The sequence below is a fragment of the Bombina bombina genome, chromosome 3 (assembly GCF_027579735.1).
Source record: "Bombina bombina isolate aBomBom1 chromosome 3, aBomBom1.pri, whole genome shotgun sequence".
In the NCBI taxonomy this organism is placed as follows: Eukaryota; Metazoa; Chordata; class Amphibia; order Anura; family Bombinatoridae; genus Bombina; species Bombina bombina.
In genome coordinates, this window is record NC_069501.1 from 1,028,004,855 (window position 1) to 1,028,031,239 (window position 26,385).

The 26,385-nt window shown below is 38.9% G+C and overlaps 1 protein-coding gene across 1 annotated transcript in view; it reads right to left on the bottom strand.

The window, feature by feature from the left end:
• POU6F1 (POU class 6 homeobox 1) overlaps positions 1–26,385 on the bottom strand; it is a 392,830-nt gene that overhangs the window by 114,587 nt on the left and 251,858 nt on the right. The window contains exon 9 of the mRNA XM_053708223.1: positions 18,703–18,850. Within this exon, the coding sequence (XP_053564198.1) occupies positions 18,703–18,850 (148 nt within the window). The remainder of the gene's footprint in view (positions 1–18,702; positions 18,851–26,385) is intronic.

Here is a 26,385-nt window from a genome sequence, read left to right on the forward strand (position 1 = left end):
TATTTAATGTGTCACTCACTATGACAAAAAAAACATTATGATGTTGTCAGCTCATATAATTAGTGATTCACATTTATCTCCTGTGTGAACGCACATGCTCTTTTTTGTGTACTGACTGCAGTGCAGTATGGCTGTAGGGATGGCCAATGCCATAACCAGGGAAGGTTCCAACTTCCAATGTTTTGTATTGTATTCTTTGAGTCTGTTGTAATTTTTAAAAATGTACTCTTTACTGCACTATGCTGCAGTGCTGCTGCTATTAGTTGATGCATGGATGTTAAAAACAGGTTGCATGATTTACCTTGTCAATGCCACATCCCACATATTTTCCCCCTGGAGGTGGCGAGGGTCCAGTAACCCTGCTTGCAGTAAGGTCTACAGAAATCACCAGATGCATGAATACCGCAAAAGCCTTAATTCACAGGGCACAACAGCGCAGCCTCAACATGGAGTTGCCATCCTCAACATCCGACCTCACGCTCAACAAAATCCTGGGAGTGCAACTACATTCTAGTTTGCTAGATTTATGGTGACAGGCATGGTATCGCTCAGGTGTAGGCTAAGATTGAGAAGCTCACTAATCTAAGAACTGTGTCTGCATAAACAGGAGAGACTTTTCCTTGTCACAGATAGAATCATGCTTAACTTAAAAGTTTGTAGTCTCTATATCTCTGTATGAGCTGTGAACTATACATATCTTGTATTTATGAATAGCTCCTTAAATTGTAGACAGTCATGTCATTTTCTGATCTACCATAGGTAATTTTCTGATCTACCATAGAAGATCTACCTAAACAATGTGCCTTATTACCTGCTTCACGCAATTATATAGCAATTACTAATAGTTAAGGTTTCTCAACTCCCCCACAAGTTCTTGCATCCTACTATAAAGGTAGATAAATATATTTCACACATGTTTTAAGTTATATTATCTATTTACATTTTACAAATGTATACACTATGTTTATCTTATCTACCTTAATATATGCTTATCTCCCTGACTTTCAGAGTAGGTGCCAGTTATTTTAAATCAATAGTGGTAATATCAGAGATCTCCTTGTGTACTATGTTTTACATCCAGCTGGACTAGAGATGTATTATTATTATTATTATCAAGTTTGTAGAGAGCCAACAGATTCCGGCTATGAACATAGGTGGTATATAAAAAAAACAATTACAGTGATCAAATGGGTAGAGGGTCCTGCCGAGAGTTGCACTGTTGTAGTCGGCTCTTATGAAGGTGAACTACAAACAGCTGGGCTCCTAGGCTTACATGCTATGGGGTTTAAGAGGATAGCAGTGGAGATAGGAAGGTTAGTGTAGGTTGTATGCATCCCTGAATAGTAGAGTCTTCAGGGAGCACTTGAAGCTTTTAAAACTAGGGGAGAGTCTTGTGGAGAGAGGCAGAGAGTTCCATAAGATGGGAGCCAGTCTGGAGAAATCTTGTAAACGGAAATGTGAGGAGGTAACAAGAGAGGAGGAGAGTAGGAGATCATGAGCGGAGCGAAGGGGACGGGAGGGAGAGTATCTGAAGACAAGTTCTGAGATGTAGGAGGGAGCAATGCAGTTGAGGGCTTTGTGTGTCAGAGTGAGAATGTGGTGTTTAATCCTGGAGGCAAGAGAAGCCAGTGAAGGGATTGGCAGAGAGGTGCGGCAGATGAAGAGCGACGTGTAAGGAAGATGAGCCTGGCAGAGGCATTCATTATGGATTGTAAAGGAGCTAGGTGGCAGCTAAGGAGACCAGAGAGGATGGAGTTGCAGTAGTCGAAGCAGGAAAGGATGAGAGAGTCGATTAAAATCTTAGTTGTGTCTTGTGTAAGGAAATGTCTAATTTAAGCAATGTTTTTAAGGTGGAACCAGCAGGCTTTAGCCAAGGACTGAATGTGAGGAGTGAAAGAAAGATCTTAGTGAAGTGTGACTCCAAAATATCGGACATGTGAAGTTGGGGTAATGATGTTATCAACAGTTATGGAGACATGGGGGGTGGAGATTTTGGAAGAAGGGTGGAAAATAATGAGCTCAGTTTTGGAGTGATTAAGCTTGAGGTAGTGAGAGGACATCCAAGATGAGATATGAGAGAGACAGTGACATAGGTTAGCAAGGAAGGAGATAGTTCTGGTGCAGAGAGGTAGATTTGGTATCGTCGGCATACAAATGATAATGAAACCCGTGGGACTGTATTAAGGAACCTAATGAGGATGTGTAGATTGAGTAGAGAAGGGGACCGAGGACAGAGCCTTGCGGTACCCCAACAGATAGAGGTAAAGTGGCAGTGGATGCCCCATAGAAGGCTACACTAAAGGTACGGTTAGACAGATAGAAAGAGAACCAAGAGAGAGCTGTGTCGCAGATGCCGAAGGATTGGAGGGTATGGAGCAAAAGAGGGTGGTCGACAGTATCAAAGGCTGCAGACAGATCAAGGAGGATAAGTAGAGAGAAGTGGCCTTTGGATTTTGCTGTAAGTAGGTTGTTGGTAACCTTAACAATTGCTGTCTCTGTTGAGCGAAGGGGGCAAAATCCAGATTGCAGTGGGTCAAGGAGGGAGTTTAATGTAAGGAAATGGGATAGATGTGCATATACTAGCTTTTCAAGAAGCTTTGAGGCAAGAGGGAGTAGGGAAATAGGGTGGTAGTTGGATGGGGAGGTTGGATCAAGAGAAGGTTTTTTGAAGATAGGTGTGACTAATGCATGTTTAAGAGATGTGGGAACTATACCAGTGCTAAGGGAGAGGTTGAAGATGTGTGTGAGTATAGGGGTAACGGTAGAAGAGAGGGACGAGAGTAGTTGTGAGGGGATGGGGTAGAGGGGACAGGTAGTGAGGTGAGAGGATAGTATAAGGGCAGAAACTTCTTCTTCTGTAACAGGGGCAAAAGAGTTAAATTTATGGCTATGTGGGTTTTGGATGATTGTGAGCTTTTTAGGGGGTGGGAGACCGGTAGTATATTGAGAGCTGATTTCATTTCTGATGGAGTTGATTTTGCTGTTGAAGTAGCTGGCAAAATCTTGAGCTGAGAGAAAAGTTATGGTGGGAGGTGGGGTCGGAGAAGAATATTTAATGTGGAGAACAGACGTTTTGGGTTGAAGAAAGAGTAAAGATAATATTGCTTATATAGATTAAGGGCAGAATAGTATGAGTTCAAGATGAACTTATAGTGAAGAAAGTCAGCAGAACTCCAAGATTTCTTCCAGTGTTGCTCAGCAGTACAGGAACATCTGCGTAGGTACCGTGTCAGAGGAGTATGCCAGGGCTGAGGATGAGTATATGTTTTCCGAGCTATTACCACCACAAAGATTACCACCCTAACACTATTAATTTTGGTCCCTGATATTTGCAGCTTAGTCTGGCGTGCAAATATATTAACAAAACCTCTTGGGGCTACCTGGCTCTCTGGGTACTAATAATTACACTACATAATATGGATAATAGACATATATAATGCAACTATTAATATTATATTCAACGATGAAAGCTGACTTGTGCCTATTATCTGGTTTCGATACACTTAGGGGACACTAAGGATAACTCCTCTCTATACTTTAGATATAGCTTCTTCTCTACTACATTTGCTATGTTTTGCTTCCCATGATACGTGATATATTATATAGCATGTTTGATATGCCAGTAGATATTGATTTTTCACTATTTTAGTATCAGTTGCTAGATATTTTCCATTTTTCATCAATGGTCCAAGAGTGACCGTCTTCATCCCTTAAGAACCTCCCTTGTATCATATCTCTTCACCTGGGTAAAAGAGTGACCGTTTTCATCACTTAAGAACCTCCCTTGTGTCATATATCTTCACCTGGGTACAACAGTGACCGTCTTCATCACTTAAGAACCTCCCTTGTATCATATCTCTTCACCTGGGTACAAGAGTGACTGTCTTCATCACTTAAGAACCTCCCTTGTGTCATATCTCTTCACCTGGGTACAAGAGTGACCCTGTTTAGTATAGGAGGTGTCCCAGTTCTTTCTAAAAAGAGATATCATAATACTATGTCCATTTTTTAACTATTATTATTGATTTTTACAGATCATTAGCTGCTAAAAAAGGGAACATGAACAAGTTGTATTTGAGAATTTTACTATACTGTAATACTTAACCTAAGCAGCCTTATTAAGCCCTAATTATGATTGCAAGTTGTTCACCATAGGATCTACTCACAGTTATATAACATATTGACATATATGTATATACTAGGGCTGCACGGTTTTTCGGTTGCGTTTTTAAACCGCGATTAACCGACGTGGTTTAAAAACCACGAGAGTATGCAATTTTTTTGAGAACAAAATGCTCTATTCGTAATGAAAAACTGAGGCGGAGAGGAAGGATGAGATGCGGACCAGTGTGCGGCCCTCAGAATGCCCACAAAACGGCCATTTTGGAAGAGATTGCAGACAGAGTGTGTGAGTAGCAACAGGCCTTCTGAGAGTCATCTGGGAGTGGTGTGGCAGTGGTCAAGCAGTGGTGTGGCGGTGGGACAGCTCAAAGTTGTGAGCAATAAAGTGAGTATTCTTGTAAAAAAAGTTTAAAGTGCCCTTTTTTTTTTTTTTTTTTTTTTTTTAACTTCTGTGTGATGCATAACATTGACTTTGATTACAAATTGAATATATTTTATTTATAAATGTTCATTAAGGGTTGCTTGTAGGATGTAATATGAAGTGAATTGAAAATAATATAGCATAACAATAATTTTTTATTATTAGATTTTTCCTCTAATTATAAGTGTTAATGTTTAATTTACATTACCATTACCCTTATTATACCAGTTTGCAGTCCAGTAGTGTACCATAAATTAAAATAATTTGTTATAATCATAAATGATGATGATGAATAACTATTATGTAATTTATCTTCCCAAAATAATAATTTTAGTTTAATCAAATTTTTATTTTGTCATTCTTTATGAATGGATGCTGCTGCAGTGCAATGCAAAGTCATTTATTGAATTTTTTTTTTTAAGAAAGACAAATTTGAATAATTTTTTATTGTAAGCTGCAATGCAAGTCACTTTGTTTTCTTCATCATTGCTGCTACTAGGCTAGTGCTGCAACATTAAAAAATCATTATGCATTTTGGTGACCCAAAATATCCAAAATAGCATATTTAAATGTGCAATCTGCATTCATTGTATCTGGTGTGCAATGCCCTAACCTGCATTGTGAAGCCACAAAATAGCAGCCTCGCCCCTGAAGTATGCCTATTTCCTAACCAATTGTGTTTAGGAATTTTAAGAAAATAGCTAATCTAATATAAAAAGTCTATTCAATAATTCAATTGTGAATGTTGTTTAAAATTGCATGCTCTTCTATTGCTCTTGAATTTGATTGATTCAGAAGTTGAACCCAAAATACATTAATTAATTAAATGAATAAAAAAAAAGTGTTTTTCCTTTGACGTCTCTCCTAGTCCATTACTGTTTCTGTGTGTTTGTGTTATTTCCAAAAAGAAGAACTTGTCTCCCTGACCACCCCTATTCTATGTTGTCTATTTTTTCCTCCCTCCCACCCACCTTATTCTAAAAATGTTTTATGTTATTGTTCAACCAACAGCAAAGACTGCCTGTGGTTCCAGAAAGATTGCAGCCTGTTTCTTCTTCTACAATAACAAGGTCATCCACATCCTGCAGCCTACTTTCTTCTTCTACAACAGCAAGGTCATCCACAATCCACATCCTTCTGCAGCCTGTTTCTTCTTCGACAACAGCAAGGTCATCCACAATCTACATCCTTCTGCAGCCTGTTTCTTCTTCTACTACAGCAAGGTCATCCACATCCTGTAGCCTGTTTCTTCTTCAACACCAAAGTCATCCTGCAAGTGCACTGCAACTCTGCAAGCCTGTGTCTTCTACAACAGCAAGGTCAGTCATCCAAAGTCAGTGTCTTCTACAACAGCAAGGTCAGTCATCCAAAGCCAGTGTTTTCTACAACAGCAAGGTCAGTCCTCCAGAGCCAGTGTATTCTACAATGTCAAGGTAAGTCTCCTCCAGTGAAAGCCATTGTTGTCTCAGTCTCAAATAAACATGATTATGAGCAAGAACATTGTTGTCTTCTTTATATTCAATTCATTTCAAGTGTAAGTCTGTGGTCTTTTGTCTCTTCACAATCAAGGTGACTGCATCATCATTAAGTCAATTGTTGTCTTATTTATATTCAAGAAAGTGCAAGCCTGTGGTGGTCTCTTGTCTCTCAATCCAGGTGATGTCACTGCATCATCAAGCTCATTGTTGTCTTCTTTATATTCAAGTGCAGCAAGCCTGTGTTATCTTCAATCAAGGTGAATGTTTCATCAAGCACATTGTTTTCTTCTTTATTTTCAATAAATTTCAAGTGTAATCCTGTGGTCTCTTGTCTCTTCTCAATCAAGGTGACTGCATTATCAAGCCCAATCCCATTGTTGTCTTCTTTATAATCAAGTGAAGCAAGCCTGTGTTGTTCTCTACTTCTCTTAAATCAACGTGACTGCATCCATCATCAAGCCTATTGTTGTCTTCTTTATATTCACGTGCAGCAAGCCTGTGTTCTCTTCAATCAAGGTGACTGATTCATTAAGCACATTGTTGTCTTCTTTATATACAATTCATTTCAAGTGCAAGCTTGTGGTCTCTTGTCTATCATTGAGCCACGGTTGACAGTGCCACGGCCGCCCTACTGATACTGGCAGTGTGTGCGGCTACTGCGGTAGTATAATCTCCTCATTTTCTTTGTCAGACAGCTGGTATTGTGTGTGGCGTGCTGTACATAAAATTCAAGATGAGTTCTGAAGAGCTGTCCTTGTCCAACAATAACGATGATGATGATGTTGTTGATGTTGATGTTGCTAACGAATTGTTGGTGCCAAAGAAAAACCTTTTTAGCAAAAAACCTTACCTAGTAATGCTTTAAAGGGACAGTCTAGGCCAAAATAAACTTTCATGATTCAGATAGAGCATGTAATTTTAAACAATTTTCCAATTTACTTTTATCACCAATTTTGCTTTGTTCTCTTGGTATTCTTAGTTGAAAGCTTAACCTAGGAGGTTCATATGCTAATTTCTTAGACCTTGAAGGCCACCTCTTTTCAGAATGCATTTTAACAGTTTTTCACCACTAGAGGGTGTTAGTTCACGTGTTTCATATAGATAACACTGTGCTCGTGCACGTGAAGTTATCTGGGAGCAGGCACTGATTGGCTAAACTGCAATTCTGTCAAAAGAACTGAAATAAAGGGGCAGTTTGCAGAGGCTTAGATACAATAATCACAGAGGTTAAAAGTATATTAATATAACTGTGTTGGTTATGCAAAACTGGAGAATGGGTAATAAAGGGATTATCTATCTTTTAAAATAATAAAAATTCTGGTGTACTACTACGGTCATAATCAGATGTTGTTGTTTTTTATACAAAAAACTAGCTAACCAAACCATGCAAATTTTTAAAGTTATATATATATATATATATATATATATATATATATATATATATATATATTATTTATATAATTATCCTATTTTAAAATTTCTAAATCTATATATAGTAAATAATCATGATGTTATTATATTACAATCATATTACTAAATGATTTACTATTTACAAATTACAAATCCTCAAAATTTCTTCATGGGCCATCCTTTTATAAGCTCTGTCTTCTACATCTTACAGTTTTGGTATTTAATGTGTCACTCACTATGACAAACAAACCATTATGATGTTGTCAGCTCATATAATTAGTGATTCACATTTATCTCCTGTGTGAACGCACATGCTCTTTTTTGTGTACTGACTGCAGTGCAGTATGGCTGTAGGGATGGCCAATGCCATAACCAGGGAAGGTTCCAACTTCCAATGTTTTGTATTGTATTCTCTGAGTCTGTTGTAATTTTTAAAAATGTACTCTTTACTGCACTATGCTGCAGTGCTGCTGCTATTAGTTGATGCATGGATGTTAAAAACAGGTTGCATGATTTACCTTGTCAATGCCACATCCCACATATTTTCCTGGATAGTCGCTCAGCTAAATGACGAACACATGCAGCAGTGTGCATTGTACTGCCTTTACTACACATAGAAACACAAATCATCAGTCAGTCAGTCAAAACAATCAATCAATCAATCAAATCAGTCAGTCAAAAATCAATCAATCAAATCAATCAGTCAGTCAAAAATCAAGTCAGCACTTTGCAGGTTTCTCCATGCATACACTGCTTCATTTGTTACTCATACCACAGCTAGACTGACTGTCCAAGAAAACATGGTCAATGTGGTAAGAACTGCCCAGATAATTTAATTTCAATTAGCTTTGTGTGTCTTGAGTTCACTTGTTTGTATTATGTACTCTAACTATAACTGTTCTTAGTGTTCTGTTATGTACTACAGAATAGCTGTGTGATGTAATATGACAGGCAGTGCAGGATGTCAGGATTGACCTTGTCAGTACCACATCCCTCATGTTTTCCTGGACACTTGGACAGTCACTCTGCTGCATGTGCTATTCATTTAGCTGTGTGTGCATTGTACTACCTTTACTGTAGTGTATTACTTGTACACACATCATAATGCTTTAAATTTAGCAGTTTCCAGGTTTTTACGTGCATACACTGCTTCATATGTTACTCATACCACAGCTAGACTGGCACAATAAATATAAAGAGAATCAGTAACCCCTAATATACCACACAGAGGGTTAAGCACAAAGGACTAAGCAAAAAACAACAAAAGGATGGAACATAAATATACCAACAATAGAGTCTCTTTAATATATAGCCAATGTCATAGGTAAAAACTTCAGAAGTGGATCAGGATCCTAGAAGAGGAAACAAACACAGGCGCCTCTAAGTGCAATATCATCAGGTGATAAAAACAGCACAAGCAGATAAGAAATTCACTCACATGTGATGAAGCACAGAATAGTGCTAATGAGGCAGGCCGAGACTTCTGAGCCGCTCGACTGACTCAACAACCAGCTCTCCTGGAAATAGTGCCCAGCGATTGTGGTCCCTATCTCCTGGCGGTCCCACTCTCCTGGCAAGCCCACTCTCCTTGCAGGATATTCAGTCACAGTTTCCAAATTGAATGAGTTTGTAATAACTGGATACACCTTCAAGATCTGTTACAGCGTAACAATCATCTGCCACAGGGTTCGGGTATGGGTAAACGGTAACAAAATTATAAAGATAGGAACGGTAGCATATAAAAAGCAATTTATTCCATAAAAACAATTTAAAACAGTGACGCGTTTCTTGGTGGTCCACAACGTTTCCTCAGACTGTTAACATACTGAATAACCTCTACCTATTTAAATCAATGTGCTCCAATCAACTATACTAAAAGAAACCCACACTTTGTTTGTTAATTGTTACACTCCCCCTATGACATCATGCAGGTACATCAAATTCACAACATATGATAGGGTAACAAACATTTTGTAATTCCTCCTTCTCCAAAGTCGAACAAGAATATCAATTGTACTAAACAAAGATTTTTGAACTACTGCATATATAATGTATATAATGGCAATCGCAATACAAATACAAAATTAATAACATTACAAAATATCCATAACATCTCATAACGAACACAAACCAGTGTTCAAAGGTTAATGTTAATCCAAGTGCTTGCAGTCCCCTTGTAACAACATATTAGCACATGGGAAAAACACATCTCCTCTACAAGAATGAACCGAATCTTTCCAATATATATCTATATATCACCTGATGATATTGCACTTAGAGGCGCCTCTGTTTCCTCATCTAGAATCCTGATCTAATTTACTCTTCTTGATTTTGGTTACTAAGTTTTACACCTCTACTGGTACCTATTAGCTCAGGTTTCGGATATGGACAATATTACTACTGGGAAAAGGACTAATAACATCAAGAACTCTCACCGCCGATATCCAACAGGGCTTCTTTGTACTCATCTAGCCAATTTTGTTACTTGGACATTTTGTTTTTTTCCATTGATTCCTTGCATTTATATGTACCCACTTTATTTTTTTCAATAAAGCTTTAAAAAAAAAAAATAAAAAAAATACTAACGATACAACAGCCACGCCATGAAAGCGTGCATATGCAAGCGTGGCAGCAGGGGAAGAGGAAAAACCTGCAAAAAGGCCGAATTGGACAAATTGAGAGTGGATATCTACAACCTGTCAAGTAGAGAATGAACTAATATGGATGTGAGAGTATTAAGTAAATGATTGCATTACTGTCCTTCTAACTAACAATGTATTTGATTTGTTTGTCGATATCAATAGATTTATCCGAAAGTTGTCAACAAAAAGTAACAAGAATTCAAATAAAAAACCTATGACAGATAATATGGGTGAAAGAAACACAAGTGAGATAATAATGTATGATGTAGATGACCTTTTAGATCATCTGAATAATGATGTCATACATACAGATGTTCATCTGGCATCAAATTTCAACCCATTGGTTTCTGTTAATTCACACATAGGTTATCAAGGGCCGAATGGCCCCTGATGCCCCTGTTTCCACGCGAGCCTTCAGGCTTGCAGTTAAGAAGCACTTAAGACTGCTGCTCCTTAACTCGTCCGCCTGCTCTGACGAGTTAAGGAGCTAACTCGTCCGCCCTAATTGTATACGATCGGGTTGATTGACACCCCCTGCTAGCTGCCGATTGGCCGTGAATCTGCAAGGGGCGGCATTGCACAAGCAGTTAACCAGAGTGTTTGCACCCTCCTTTATGCTGTCTTGCTCCTGACTTTGCTCCAAAGGGGACACAGCTGAAGACTCGGACGAACCTTCCTGTGTACTAACATTACTGCCCCCTCCTCCATGATGCTTACGCCCACCTCTCTGATAGGCTCTGTGTCTACTTCCGGGTTGGTGGTTGCCTTGGGAACCTTGACACCACTTCTATACTCTTCCTTGCCTGTAGTCTCTCATTGCGCTGGAATTTTGTTCTCTTGAAATCCCTGAGTTCCTGCTGTAATTTCGATACATTATCGTTGATCTGTTGTTCCAGCTTTGCCATATCGTCAGGCGACATAATTCTGGTAAGTTTCTCTTTGCTTGTTTTAATTTTGGAATCCTGTAACTCCATCTCTTTCATAAGTGACTCCACCTTTTGTCGCAATACTCCTTATTGTGGCTAAGCCGTGTGGGGCAAGTACTCGTTCTGAGCAAAGTCAGGAGGAAGACAGCGTAAAGGAGGGCGCAAACACTCCTTATGAAAAATTCAATTGTTGTATAAGGGCTTGTCATTCTGCCCTACGACTTATACTGACTTATTTGAGTTAGACAAAGACATGAAAATATGGCATGCATTGAGAGATAACAGCAGCATTATATCTTTGTCTAGCCAAATTGAGGAAACAGAATGGTCTTTGAAAAATCTAAACCTATACAAAAAGAGTACATTCAATCCTGTAGTTAATGACCATAGTGTAAACACATTTATCAAACTGGTTGATAGAGATTTGAAGAAATTAAAAAAGAGTGTCAAGCATAAAAAAGTGTTTGGAAAAACTGATTTTAAATGTAACAACAATTTTTCTAAGCCAGATAGACAGTCATTGCTAAAATTAAAAAAAAAAAAACCTGGGGCGGACAAAGGTGGAGCCACAGTGGTTCTAGATAAAACTTACTACATTGCAGAGATCAACACACAACTCAATGACAGGGACACTTATAGGGTATTGCCACATAATCCAATAACTGACATTAAGAAAGAGATAAAGAATGTCCTTAAGAGAGGATTTAAACAAGGTCATATAAACAAAAAAATTTTTTGGGTTATTTGACAAACAAAAACCCTAGAACCCCAATTTTTTATACTGTACCCAAAATTCATAAGAATACAAAAAGGCCCCCTGGAGGACCTATTGTCTCCAGCGTGGATTCAATATTTACCAACATTTGTAAATTCTTAGATAAGATCCTTCAAGCAGAGGTAATAAAGATATCCTCATATTTGAAAGACACTGGGGATTTTTTAAGTAAAGCCCGTTATCTAGAGTTAAACTCAGATAAGTTCCTACTGTATACCATGGAAGTGAAAAGCCTGTATACAGTGATTAAACATGAAACAAGAATAGGGGTAGTTATTAAAAACCTGAGGCTCAATAAGGGGTACTCACATTTAAAATGTGACTTTCTTGAAGATTTATTGAGGCTGGTACTGTACTGGAATTATTTCCTGTTCCAAGACACGTGGTATGTTCAAGTAAAAGGTACCGCTATGGAATCCATTGTCGCACCATCATATGCCAATCTGTTTATGGGTGAATTTGAGGAAAGAGTTGTCTATGAAAATGAGATATTTAAGTAAATGGGAGCAGTTTGGTGGTGTTACATAGATGACGTTTTTGGCATATGGTGGGGCGACATTGGATCCCTTAATACATTTGTTGTGGAACTTAACTCGGCAGTAAGGGGGCTAGAATTTTCAGTAACCTAAAGTGAGGAATCAGTATCATTCCTAGATATGGTGATTCATAAAAGGGAGAATGCACTTACTTTTGACTTTTATACCAAAGATACAGACAGGAACAGTTTGTTGCACTACAACAGTTTTCACCCTAAGAAATTAATAGATTCATTGCTCAAAAGTCAACTCCTTAGGGTACAGAGAATAGTCAGTGAGGAGAATGGGGTTAATCAAAGACTTGAGGAGATGCAACACAAGTTCATGAAGAAAGGATACCCTAAGATAATTTTAGATCAGAAAATGAGTGAAGTTATAAGAAGGGAACCTATTACATAAAAAAAAGACTGAGAAAGATTGCATGGTATTTGTTATGCAATACAGCCCACTTAGTCAGAATATCAAACTAATAGTGAATAAACATCGTCATATATTGCAAGACTGCAATGAGGAAATTCCTGTCTTTAAAGAACCCCCCACTCATAGCCCATAGAAGAGTTAAAAATCTGAGGGATCATTTGGTCTGCACTGATATAGAATCAGAAAAGAAATCTACACAAACACATATAAGGAAAAGGTCACAGGCAGTTATCCATGCCTTAGCTGCATGAGTTGCAGCTCTATATTTAAAGGGGATTCTTTTTACCACCCACATAATGTGAAAAAATATAAAATCAATGGTTTCTTTACTTGTGAGTCAAAATTTGTGATTTACCTTATTAAGTGTCCTTGTTCATTAATCTACTTAGGTGAAACTACTAGAAAACTAAGAGATAGAATGAACCAACATAGATCGAATATCAGGTGCAGAAATTTAGAGGTTCCTCTATCTCAGCATTTTGTGGAAAAAGGTCACCAAGTCAGTCAATTGAGGCGGCAAGTGATAGACCACATAGGGCCACAAAGAATAGAAATGGACAGGGAGAAGCTCTTAAAACAAAGAGAGATGCAATGGATCCACAGGCTGGATACACTTAGACCAAAAGGTCTGAATAAAGATTATGATTTGACAGTGTTCTTATGATCAGCCTGTTATGTGATTAACATGTCCTTTCTTAGTAGAAAGCTGGTATTCTCTAGCATTTGTATATGCAAATTTTATACAGTGTTTTCATTTTTGATACATTTAATGATACTAGAACATAAGGCTACATAGTTACAAAGATGTACATGGCAGTTTCAGTAATGTTATATGTGACTGCAGTGATTGGTGCCAAAATGTTTTTAAAAGTTTGCACAACATGTATGATTAAGGGGGAGACCCCAAAACGTCACAATGGTTTTTTAATCCGTTGCTAATAAAGAAATAACTTTTAAAGTGCTGTGGACTGTCCTTGTGATTTGCTATTGCCTAGGGGAGTGCCCCTGGTCTTCACGTGCACCTGTAACACTTATTTTAAACATTCCTACCCTTTCTTAAATCAGATTGATATAACATCAAAAACAACAACAAACCCTCTTCACATGGTAACATCTCATATAGGTCAATATAAATCTGTTTGATAAGAGGAGCCTTACCGTTCCACAGACACTGTTTATTTGAAGTGTGGGCTGTAAACTGCTATAGATTACTGTTTATTTGAAGTGAGGGCTGTTTGCACAACATGTATGATTAAGGGGAGACCCCAAAACGTCACAATTTTTTTTTAATCCGTTGCTAATAAAGAAATAACTTTTAAAGTGCTGTGAACCGTCCTTGTGATTTGCTATTGCCTAGGGGATTGGGAGTGCCCCTGGTCTTCACGTGCACCTGTAACACAATGGTAATTAATTTAAGAGACGTATATTAGGGATACTTCTGATTTTTTAGAAAAACTAAGTAAGATTTCTGACAGACCAATCACTCATAATAGAATTTGGATTAGTTGTGATGTTTCAGCATTATATTTGAATATTAAGCATGAACTTGGACTCAATGCTAAATCAAGATATATATATATATATATATATATATATATGCCAGAGAAACAAAAATCTTTATATTAGAAGCCATTCATTTTAATCTTAACTCACAACTATTTCATTTATCAAGATACATATTTTTTACAGATCTGTGGAACAGCCATGGGGACAGATTCGCCCCAAGCATTGGAAATTTATTTATGGGTTATTTTGAATATTTTCATATTTATCCATCAGCTTTTTGGGCGAATGTGGTCTACTATGGCCATTTTATAGATGATTTGGTTTTTATTTGGGAAGGGTCTTTGGAGGGAGAGGTTTTATTTGTTGAATATTTAAATCAGAATGAAATTGGAATTTCTTTTTCTTACTGTATAGATCAGGAGAAAGTTGTTTTTTTAGATGTGTCACTCATCTGGGATGAGGAGGGAAATGTTTACTCTAAAACAAGTTTGATAGCAATAGCTGTGTAAATCATAAGAGCAATTATCATCCCAGGTGGTTAGAAAATATCCCTTATAGTAAATATATTTAATTTTGTAGATTGAAGTGGAATTGTTGTAAGGAGATAGACTTCATAAATGAATCTGAAATTTCTGAAGAAAAGATTCCTATAAAAAGGGTATAGTGAGAATTTGATTAAAGATTGTGATGAAAGAGCTTTGAAGGTAGATATAGATAGTTTATTTGTAAAGAAAGCAATGGAAAATAGATATGAGGGTTTCCCAAAATGTATTACCCAATTTAATAGTAAGTATAAAGATATTTTCAAAATTGTGGAGAAATATTGGCCTGTTCTGTTGAGTGACCCTATATTGAAGGATATAATGGGCGAGAAACTGGTGTATGTTTTTAAAAGATTGCCCACTTTGAAAAATGCCAATGCACCCAGCAAAGTGGTTACCACCAAGGTTGTTAAAAAACACAAATATTCCACAAAGAAAGATAAAGAGAAAAGTGGTATCTTGGGTTTAGGGAAAGGGGCATTCAGATGTGCAAATTCCAGATGTGGTACTGGAATAAACATAAATGCAAGTCCTTTAAGTCTAATGTAACTTGAGAACAATTTGAGATAAAATCTAGGATGCCCAGTGAAAGTATATATGTGATCTACCTAATCGAATGTGTGTATGGGGTTCAATATTGTGGCCGCACGAGTATGGCTTTGTGCACACAGTGGGGTGAACACCTGAGGAATATTAAAAAAGGTTCTCTTAAGCAAAGTGCTTCATCTCACAGTATGTGCAAACATAAGAGTAAAAAGAACACTTATAATGTCCCCATAATTTAATTTATCCCCAGATCCACTAGATTTAATAGGTTTAATAGATTAAAACAGAGGGAAACCTTCTGGATATGGAAATTAAAATGTCTATATCCAGAAGGGTTGAATGAAAATATTGATCTTGCTGCTTTTAATTTTTAATTAACTTTTGAGGGAATTAACTGCATGTGATAATCAGCATTTTTTAAACGTATTAGTGTGGTTAATAATTTTAATTGTTTGATTATAAATGGATTTCTGTTTGTTTTATGATGAGTTATGCTTTAATAAGAGTATAAACCAATGTGCATCTTTGTTGGTCATTCATTTGGATGGCCAAATGAATTGAATATACACTGTGTGCAGAATTATTAGGCAAATGAGTATTTTGACCACATCATCCTCTTTATGCATGTTGTCTTACTCCAAGCTGTATAGGCTCGAAAGCCTACTACCAATTAAGCATATTAGGTGATGTGCATCTCTGTAATGAGAAGGGGTGTGGTGTAATGACATCAACACCCTATATCAGGTGTGCATAATTATTAGGCAACTTCCTTTCCTTTGGCAAAATGGGTCAAAAGAAGGACTTGACAGGCTCAGAAAAGTAAAAAATAGTGAGATATCTTGCAGAGGGATGCAGCACTCTTAAAATTGCAAAGCTTCTGAAGCGTGATCATCGAACAATCAAGCGTTTCATTCAAAATAGTCAACAGGGTCGCGTGTGGAAAAACCAAGGCGCAAAATAACTGCCCATGAACTGAGAAAAGTCAAGCGTGCAGCTGCCAAGATGCCACTTGCCATCAGTTTGGCCATATTTCAGAGCTGCAACATCACTGGAGTGCCCAAAAGCACAAGGTGTGCAATACTCAGAGACATGGCCAAGGTAAGAAAGGCTGAAAGACGACCACCACTGAACAAGACACACAAGCTGAAACGTCAAGACTGGGCCAAGAAATATCTCAAGACTGATTTTTCTAAGGTTTTATGGACTGATGAAATGAGAGTGAGTCTTGATGGGCCAGATGGATGGGCCCGTGGCTGGATTGGTAAAGGGCAGAGAGCTCCAGTCCAACTCAGACGCCAGCAAGGTGGAGGTGGAGTACTGGTTTGGGCTGGTATCATCAAAGATGAGCTTGTGGGGCCTTTTCGGGTTGAGGATGGAGTCAAGCTCAACTCCCAGTCCTACTGCCAGTTTCTGAAAGACACCTTCTTCAAGCAGTGGTACAGGAAGAAGTCTGCATCCTTCAAGAAAAACATGATTTTCATGCAGGACAATGCTCCATCACACGCGTCTAAGTACTCCACAGCGTGGCTGGCAAGAAAGGGTATAAAAGAAGAAAATCTAATGACATGGCCTCCTTGTTCACCTGATCTGAACCACATTGAGAACCTGTGGTCCATCATCAAATGTAAGATTTACAAGGAGGGAAAACAGTACACCTCTCTGAACAGTGTCTGGGAGGCTGTGGTTGCTGCTGCACGCAATGTTGATGGTGAACAGATCAAAACACTGACAGAATCCATGGATGGCAGGCTTTTGAGTGTCCTTGCAAAGAAAGGTGGCTATATTGGTCACTGATTCGTTTTTGTTTTGTTTATGAATGTCAGAAATGTCTATTTGTGAATGTTGAGATGTTATATTGGTTTCACTGGTAAAAATAAATAATTGAAATGGGTATATATTTGTTTTTTGTTAAGTTGCCTAATAATTATGCACAGTAATAGTCACCTGCACACACAGATATCCCCCTAAAATAGCTATAACTAAAAACAAACTAAAAACTACTTCCAAAACTATTCAGCTTTGATATTAATGAGTTTTTTGGGTTCATTGAGAACATGGTTGTTGTTCAATAATAAAATTAATCCTCAAAAATACAACTTGCCTAATAATTCTGCACTCCCTGTATACAGTATATTATATATAGAATGTGTGGACGTAATTTGGCTTTGCGAACACAAGAGGCCACTGCAGTACAATAAATGAACAAAGCAGTGTTTTATGAATGTAGTAATTCCCTGGTTTTGATCAGTAGTCACATGATTTTGATGTGTTTTGTGACTCTTTTTTTGTTTTGCAAAACAGTTAACCAGAGCTCTGAAGATGCACTAACCCGACGCTCGCTAACTTAAATTGCACTCAAGTGATCGCGTTTACTTTCAGCTTGTAATATAAGCAAAAAAAACTATGCACGCAAACACCCGTGATAAACCCCTTATTGCTCGCCCATAACTGTTAGCGCTCCACTAATAATCTGGCCCTTAGTGTTTTGTATTTCCCATGATAAATGAAAAGTATTTTCCTTAACATACAGTAGTTTATACAGTGTTTATAGCAGCTTGTCAAGTTTATATTTATAGTTATATATATAGTTATATATATATATATATATATATATATATATTATATAGTTATATAGCTTTAATACATTTAAACACAATAGGGTGAGAGACTATTAAACACCATTTATACTCTGTAGCATCAAACAGGAAATGATAACATAGTGAACACAGGATGGAGGTACTTACTTTAGTTGTCCAGTAGCCTGTGATAAAGAAGCAACCTGGTAAACAAAGGTTGTGTGTGGTCGCCTTCCATATGGGTTATCCTAGATCACACTAGCTGTTGGCATTGTTGAGTAGCACATTCAAACTCGCAGAGGCAAAAATTACAAAAAACAAACAAACAAAAAAACTAACTGGTTTATGGGTAAGGCATGGTGTCAGGCTAAGGGATTAAGTTTTATCCTGTACGTAGGACAGAATAAAAAAGAGAGGAAGAAGAGGCAAGACATTGGGTTTTATTTTCCCTTCTTAAAGGGCCAGTCTTCATTTGTGAGTGTTACTAAGATGATCCACGATTGTTATTTTAATATATATGCACATATATATGCACTCAGAGAGCTAGCAATGTGTAATGTGTCAGTGATGACTCATTTCCATCATACAAGTCACTGCTGGCATTCTAAGCAGTAGTGGCATTTGAATGCTGGTGCACATGCAGTATATGTACATATGCCATTAAAACATTGATAGCTTTTACAATAAGCATTTTTGCTAATACAAGTATACTGCAAAATGAATCTATACTATTTGAAATGAACTATTATGCACCTTTAAAGGACAACATGTTTTTTTTAAGAAATGAGTCATAATTACTTACTGGACACCAGTTGCCCGACAGTCGGAGGTTCAGAGCAATTGATATGAACTTGTGTAGAGGTTGACGTGGTTGCTGGAGATTGATTTGCCACAACAACTGATGGCTGAGTTATAACTGGAGCTGGCTGTATCTGTGGTATTGAAGGAATCTGAAAAATAAAATGTGGAACACACACAATTAGATTAAGAGTTGTGCATGTTAAATACTCATAATAAAAATGAGAGAATGGGGTTCAATTTATTTAGCTCTGGGCATCATTGACTTTATAGATGTATGCATGTACTTAAGACTACCATACAATTCATCTTTTTATTTAGGATGATTCCATAAAATATATAGATTAAGCTGTGAATTAAAATAAAGGATGTCACTCATTAATCAGATTTTGTCATTTGAACACTCTGATTTAAACTTTGATAGTATTTTTTTTCTTTTCCATGGCATTTCAATCCATATGATTGGTAACTATAATAATCAGTTTTTGTCTTGATTTTGTGGTAGTTTCTGCATATCTACACAGAAGCAAGATATGAGGCGTGAGAGCAGCTGAAAGAGAAGGCAGCACTGAGAAGAAACAGGGTCAAGAAAACATGTAGTAAAATGGGATAGTTATTAAAGAGCAGGCACCTCATCCTCTTTAAAGGGACAGCAAACACCTTGAAATTGTAATGTTATTCAGCTATGATATTGTGGCTTTTCTAATTCTCAGACCTTGAAACACACACAGCAGACTTATCAAGGCTAACCCTGTTACATTTATTTCCTAATAGGATTTAGCTGATGACAACTGCAAAACAATGCACTTTATACTAACGTTATGACTGTGGCTAGCCTTGTCTTCCGCAGACTCAAGCCTGGATTGGGTCCTCCAAATAAGGCAAGTGGTGGGTGGAATTTGGCTATTGAAAAACAATTGCAGCAAATAAGGTGTTAATTTGATTTTAAAATATTTAAATTCAGCTATGTTAATATATAGCAACACAACAAAATATCTTGTAGGTACAAGTTGTTTACTGACCCTTTAACAAGTGGTGCAAAACAGGGGAGAGAGGCTGATCTTGGCTGTTTATATACTAAGTTTATATACTAAAATGGTATGTCCCTGAACTGCCTTGAGACAGTTATAAATTGGTCACTAGAGTGTGCAGCCAATGGCTGTGTGGAATATAACAGTGTTCTGCTCTAATGGGCATTATTTTATGTGGTTGTAGGGACGTTTGTGTGTAGTGGTATCAGTTTTGTTTTTGAATTGATAGGCAATGTGCAGAAATAATATTTGTGGTTGGAAGATAGTTGAGAGATAAAAGCAGTTCTACTTAGAGAGGTTGGGGCAGAGGGGTAAAAGTGAAGAATAAAACACATTAAATCAACCAATGTGAGAGCTATCCTCCACTGCTGCTAACCACCACAGATGAACATTTCTGTGTCTATCACAGGGTAATAACGGGTAATAAAGTCTGTCAGTTTATTATTCCATAGCTATGGACCAATGAACAGGAGGCATGTTATTGTGTAAGGATAGGGCGGGGTAATCAGGAATAGCTGTGAGTCTAGGGTTTTATGTTTCTCTGGTATCTTTATAGAGGTTAGAAGATGGGAGAGAATTATGTATTTTAACCAGTTTAATGATGAGCCACTTTACACCCCTGAGCTAAAGCCAGTTTTAGTAATTTGTTCTCACTGCATTTAAACCATCAATTTCATTGTTTTTAGTGAGTTTGCAATAGAAATTGTAAGCTGATACTGCTATATTAATTTCAGTGTAAATTTAAATAGAATCACACATTTTTATGCAATAAAAAAGCAATTCACCAAAAAAGGTTTTTCAAATGGTATGTCCCTGAACTGCCTTGAGACGGTTATAAATTGGTCACTAGAGTGTGCAGCCAATGACTGGGTAAAATATAACAGTGTTCTGCTCTTCAATTTCTAACAGGAACTTATACAATTAATCATGTTATACTACCATCTCAAAGTGTTTAATATCCCTTTAAATGCCCAACATTTAACATCTATTTTGCAAAGTTGTGCTTAATTGCAGCTATATACTATGCATATATAAAAACATAATTTATGCTTACCTGATAAATTTATTTCTCTTGTAGTGTATTCAGTCCACGGATCATCCATTACTTATGGGCCACTCTCCCTCCCAACAGGAAGTTGCAAGAGGATCACCCACAGCAGAGCTGCCATATAGCTCCTCCCCTCACCGCCATATCCAGTCATTCGACCGAAACAAGACGAGAAAGGAGAAACCATAGGGTGAAGTGGTGACTGTAGTTTAATTAAAATATATTACCTGCCTTAAAAGGACAGGGTGGGCCGTGGACTGGATACACTACAAGAGAAATAAATTTATCAGGTAAGCATAAATTATGTTTTCTCTTGTTAAGTGTATCCAGTCCACGGATCATCCATTATTTATGGGATACCAATACCAAAGCTAAAGTACACGGATGATGGGAGGGACAAGGCAGGATTAAACGGAAGGAACCACTGCCTGAAGAACCTTTCTCCCAAAAACAGCCTCCGAAGAAGCAAAAGTATCAAATTTGTAAAATTTTGAAAAGGTGTGAAGCGAAGACCAAGTCGCAGCCTTGCAAATCTGTTCAACAGAGGCCTCATTTTTAAAGGCCCAGGTGGAAGCCACAGCTCTAGTAGAATGAGCTGTAATCCTTTCAGGGGGCTGCTGTCCAGCAGTCTCATAGGCTAAGCGAATTATGCTCCGAAGCCAAAAGGAAAGAGAGGTTGCCGAAGCTTTTTGACCTCTCCTCTGTCCAGAGTAAACGACAAACAGGGAAGATGTTTGTCGAAAATCTTTAGTAGCTTGTAAGTAAAACTTCAAGGCACGGACTACGTCCAGATTATGTAAGAGACGTTCCTTCTTTGAAGAAGGATTAGGACACAATGATGGAACAACAATCTCTTGATTGATATTCTTGTTAGAAACCACCTTAGGTAAAAACCCAGGTTTGGTACGCAGAACTACCTTATCTGCATGAAAAATCAGATAAGGAGAATCACATTGTAAGGCAGATAGCTCAGAGACTCTTCGAGCCAAGGAAATAGCCATCAAAAACAGAACATTCCAAGATAAAAGTTTAATATCAATGGAATGAAGGGGTTCAAACGGAACTCCTTGAAGAACTTTAAGAACCAAGTTTAAGCTTCACGGGGGAGCAACAGTTTTAAACACAGGCTTAATTCTAACCAAAGCCTGACAAAATGCCTGGACGTCTGGAACCTCTGCCAAACGCTTGAGCAAAAGAATAGACAGAGCAGAAATCTGTCCTTTTAAAGAACTAGCTGATAATCCTTTGTCCAAACCCCCTTGGAGAAAGGACAATATCCTAGGAATCCTAACCTTACTCCATGAGTAATTCTTGGATTCACACCAATAAAGATATTTACGCTATATCTTATGGTAGATTTTCCTGGTGACAGGCTTTCGTGCCTGTATTAAGATATCAATGACTGACTCGGAGAAGCCACGCCTTGATAGAATCAAGCGTTCAATCTCCATGCAGTCAGTCTCAGAGAAATTAGATTTGGATGATTGAAAGGACCTTGTATTAGAAGGTCCTGCCTCAGAGGCAGAGTCCATGGTGGAAAGGATGACATGTCCACTAGGTCTGCATACCAGGTCCTGCGTGGCCACGCAGGCGCTATCAGAATCACTGATGCTCTCTCCTGCTTGATTTTGGCAATCAGTCAAGGGGGCAGAGGAAACGGTGGAAACACATAAGCCAGGTTGAAGAACCAAGGAGCTGCTAGAGCATCTATCAGCGTCGCTCCCGGGTCCCTGGACCTGGATCCGTAACAAGGAAGCTTGGCGTTCTGGCGAGACGCCATGAGATTCAGTTCTGGTTTGCCCCAACGATGGATCAGTTGAGCAAACACCTAAGGATGGAGTTCCCACTCCCCCGGATGAAAAGTCTGACGACTTAGAAAATCCGCCTCCCAGTTCTCTACGCCTGGGATGTGGATCGCTGACAGATGGCAAGAGTGAGACTCTGCCCAGCGAATTATCTTTGAGACTTCTAACATCGCTAGGGAACTCCTGGTTCCCCCTTGATGGTTGATGTAAGCCACAGTCGTGATGTTGTCCGACTGAAATCTGATGAACCTCAGGGTTGCTAACTGAGGCCAAGCTAGAAGAGCATTGAATATTGCTCTTAACTCCAGAATATTTATTGGGAGGAGTTTCTCCTCCTGAGTCCACGATCCCTGAGCCTTCAGGGAGTTCCAGACTGCGCCCCAACCTAGAAGGCTGGCATCTGTTGTTACAATCGTCCAATCTGGCCGAAAGGTCATACCCTTGGACAGATGGACCTGAGATAGCCACCAGAGAAGAGAATCTCTGGTCTCTTGATCCAGATTTAGTAGAGGGGACAAATCTGAGTAATCCCCATTCCACTGACTTAGCATGCATAATTGCAGCGGTCTGAGATGCAGGCGCGCAAATGGCACTATGTCCATTGCCGCTACCATTAAGCCGATTACTTCCATGCACTGAGCCACTGACGGACGTGGAATGGAATGAAGGACACGGCAAGCATTTAGAAGTTTTGATAACCTGGACTCCGTCAGGTAAATTTTCATCTCTACAGAATCTATAAGAGTCCCTAGGAAGGTGACTCTTGTGAGTGGGGATAGAGAACTCTTTTCCACGTTCACTTTCCACCCATGCGACCTCAGAAATGCCAGAACTATCTCTGTATGAGACTTGGCAATTTGAAAGCTTGACGCCTGTATCAGGATGTCGTCTAGATATGGAGCCACCGCTATGCCTCGCGGTCTTAGAACCGCCAGAAGTGAGCCCAGAACCTTTGAAAAGATTCTAGGGGCTGTAGCCAACCCGAAGGGAAGAGCTACAAATTGGTAATGCCTGTCTAGAAAGGCAAACCTTAGGAACCGATGATGATGATCTTTGTGAATCGGTATGTGAAGGTAGGCATCCTTTAAGTCCACTGTGGTCATGTACTGACCCTCTTGGATCATGGGTAGGATGGTCTGAATAGTTTCCATTTTGAATGATGGAACTCTGAGGAATTTGTTTAAGATCTTTAGATCCAAGATTGGCCTGAAGGTTCCCTCTTTCTTGGGAACCACAAACAGATTTGAATAAAACCCCTGTCCCTGTTCCGTCCGCTGAACTGGATGGATCACTCCCATTACTAGGAGGTCTTGCACACAGCTTAGGAATGCCTCTTTCTTTATCTGGTTTGCTGATAACCTTGAAAGATGAAATCTCCCTTGTGGAGGAGAAGCTTTGAAGTCCAGAAGATATCCCTGAGATATGATCTCCAACGCCCAGGGATCCTGAACATCTCTTGCCCACGCCTGGGCGAAGAGAGAAAGTCTGCCCCCCACTAGATCCGTTTCCGGATAGGGGGCCGATCCTTCATGCTGTCTTGGGGGCAGCAGCAGGTTTTCTGGTCTGCTTGCCCTTGTTCCAAGACTGGTTAGGTTTCCAGGCCTGTCTGGAATGAGCAACAGTTCCCTCTTGTTTTGAAGCGGAGGAAGTTGATGCTGCTCCTGCCTTGAAATTTCGAAAGGCATGAAAATTAGACTGTTTGGCCTTTGATTTGGCCCTGTCCTGAGGAAGGGTATGACCCTTGCCTCCAGTAATGTCAGCAATAATTTCCTTCAAGCCAGGCCCGAATAAGGTCTGCCCCTTGAAAGGAATGTTGAGTAACTTAGACTTTGAAGTCACGTCAGCTGACCAGGATTTAAGCCATAGCGCCCTACGCGCCTGGATGGCGAATCCGGAATTCTTAGCCGTTAGTTTAGTCAAATGAACAATGGCATCAGAAACAAATGAGTTAGCTAGCTTAAGCGTTCTAAGCTTGTCAATAATTTCCTCCAATGGAGCTGTATGGATGGCCTCTTCCAGGGCCTCAAACCAGAATGCCGCCGCAGCAGTGACAGGCGCAATGCATGCAAGGGGCTGCAAAATAAAACCTTGTTGAATAAACATTTTCTTAAGGTAACCCTCTCATTTTTTATCCATTGGATCTGAAAAAGCACAACTGTCCTCAACCGGGATAGTGGTACGCTTTGCTAAAGTAGAAACTGCTTCCTCCACCTTAGGGACCGTCTGCCATAAGTACCGTGTAGTGGCGTCTATTGGAAACATTTTTCTAAATATAGGAGATGGGGAAAAGGGCACACCAGGTCTATCCCACTCCTTGCTAATAATTTCTGTAAGCCTTTTAGGTATAGGAAAAACGTCAGTACACACCGGCACCGCATAGTATATATCCAGCCTACACAATTTCTCTGGAATTGCAACTGTGTTACAGTCATTCAGAGCAGCTAATACCTCCCCAAGCAATACACGGAGGTTCTCAAGCTTAAATTTAAAATTAGAAATCTCTGAATCAGGTTTCCCCGAGTCAGAGATGTCACCCACAGAATGAAGCTCACCATCCTCATGTTCTGCATACTGTGACGCAGTATCAGACATGGCTCTTACAGCATTTGCGCGCTCTGTATCTCTCCTAACCCCAGAGCTATCGCGCTTGCCTCTTAATTCAGGCAATCTAGATAATACCTCTGACAGGGTATTATTCATGATTGCAGCCATGTCCTGCAAGGTAATCGCTATGGGCGTCCCTGATGTAATTGGCGCCATATTAGCGTGCGTCCCCTGAGCGGGAGGCGAAGGGTCTGACACATGGGGAGAGTTAGTCGGCATAACTTCCCCCTCGACAGAACCCTCTGGTGATAATTCTTTTATAGATAAAGACTGATCTTTACTGTTTAAGGTGAAATCAATACATTTAGTACACATTCTCCTATGGGGCTCCACCATGGCTTTCAAACATAATGAACAAGTAGGTTCCTCTGTATCAGACATGTTTAAACAGACTAGCAATGAGACTAGCAAGCTTAGAAAACACTTAAAACAAGTTTACAAGCAATATAAAAAACGTTACTGCACCTTTAAGAAACACAAATTTTGTCCAAATATGAAATAACAGTGAAAAAAGGCAGTTACACTAACGAAATTTTTACAGTGTATGAAACAAGTTAGCAGAGCATTGCACCCACTTGCAAATGGATGATTAACCCCTTAATACCAAAAAAGGAATAACAATTGACAAAAACGTTTTTTAAACAGTCACAACAACTGCCACAGCTCTACTGTGGCTTTTTACCTCCCTCAATACGACTTTTGAGCCCTTCAGAGAAGTCCTGGAACATGCAGGAAGAAGCTGGATTTCTGTGTCTGTAATTTTTTCTGCGCAAAAAAGCGCTAAAATAGGCCCCTCCCACTCATATTACAACAGTGGAAAGCCTCCAGGAACTGTTTCTAGGCAAAATTCAAGCCAGACATGTGGAAAAAACTAGGCCCCAATAAGTTTTATCACCAAACATATATAAAAAACGATTAAACATGCCAGCAAACGTTTTAAAATACACTTTTATAAGAGTATGTATCTCTATTAATAAGCCTGATACCAGTCGCTATCACTGCATTTAAGGCTTTACTTACATTACTTCGGTATCAGCAGCATTTTCTAGCAAATTCCATCCCTAGAAAAATATTTTAACTGCACATACCTTATTGCAGGAAAACCTGCACGCTATTCCCCCTCTGAAGTTACCTCACTCCTCAGAATATGTGAGAACAGCAAAGGATCTTAGTTACTTCTGCTAAGATCATAGAAAACG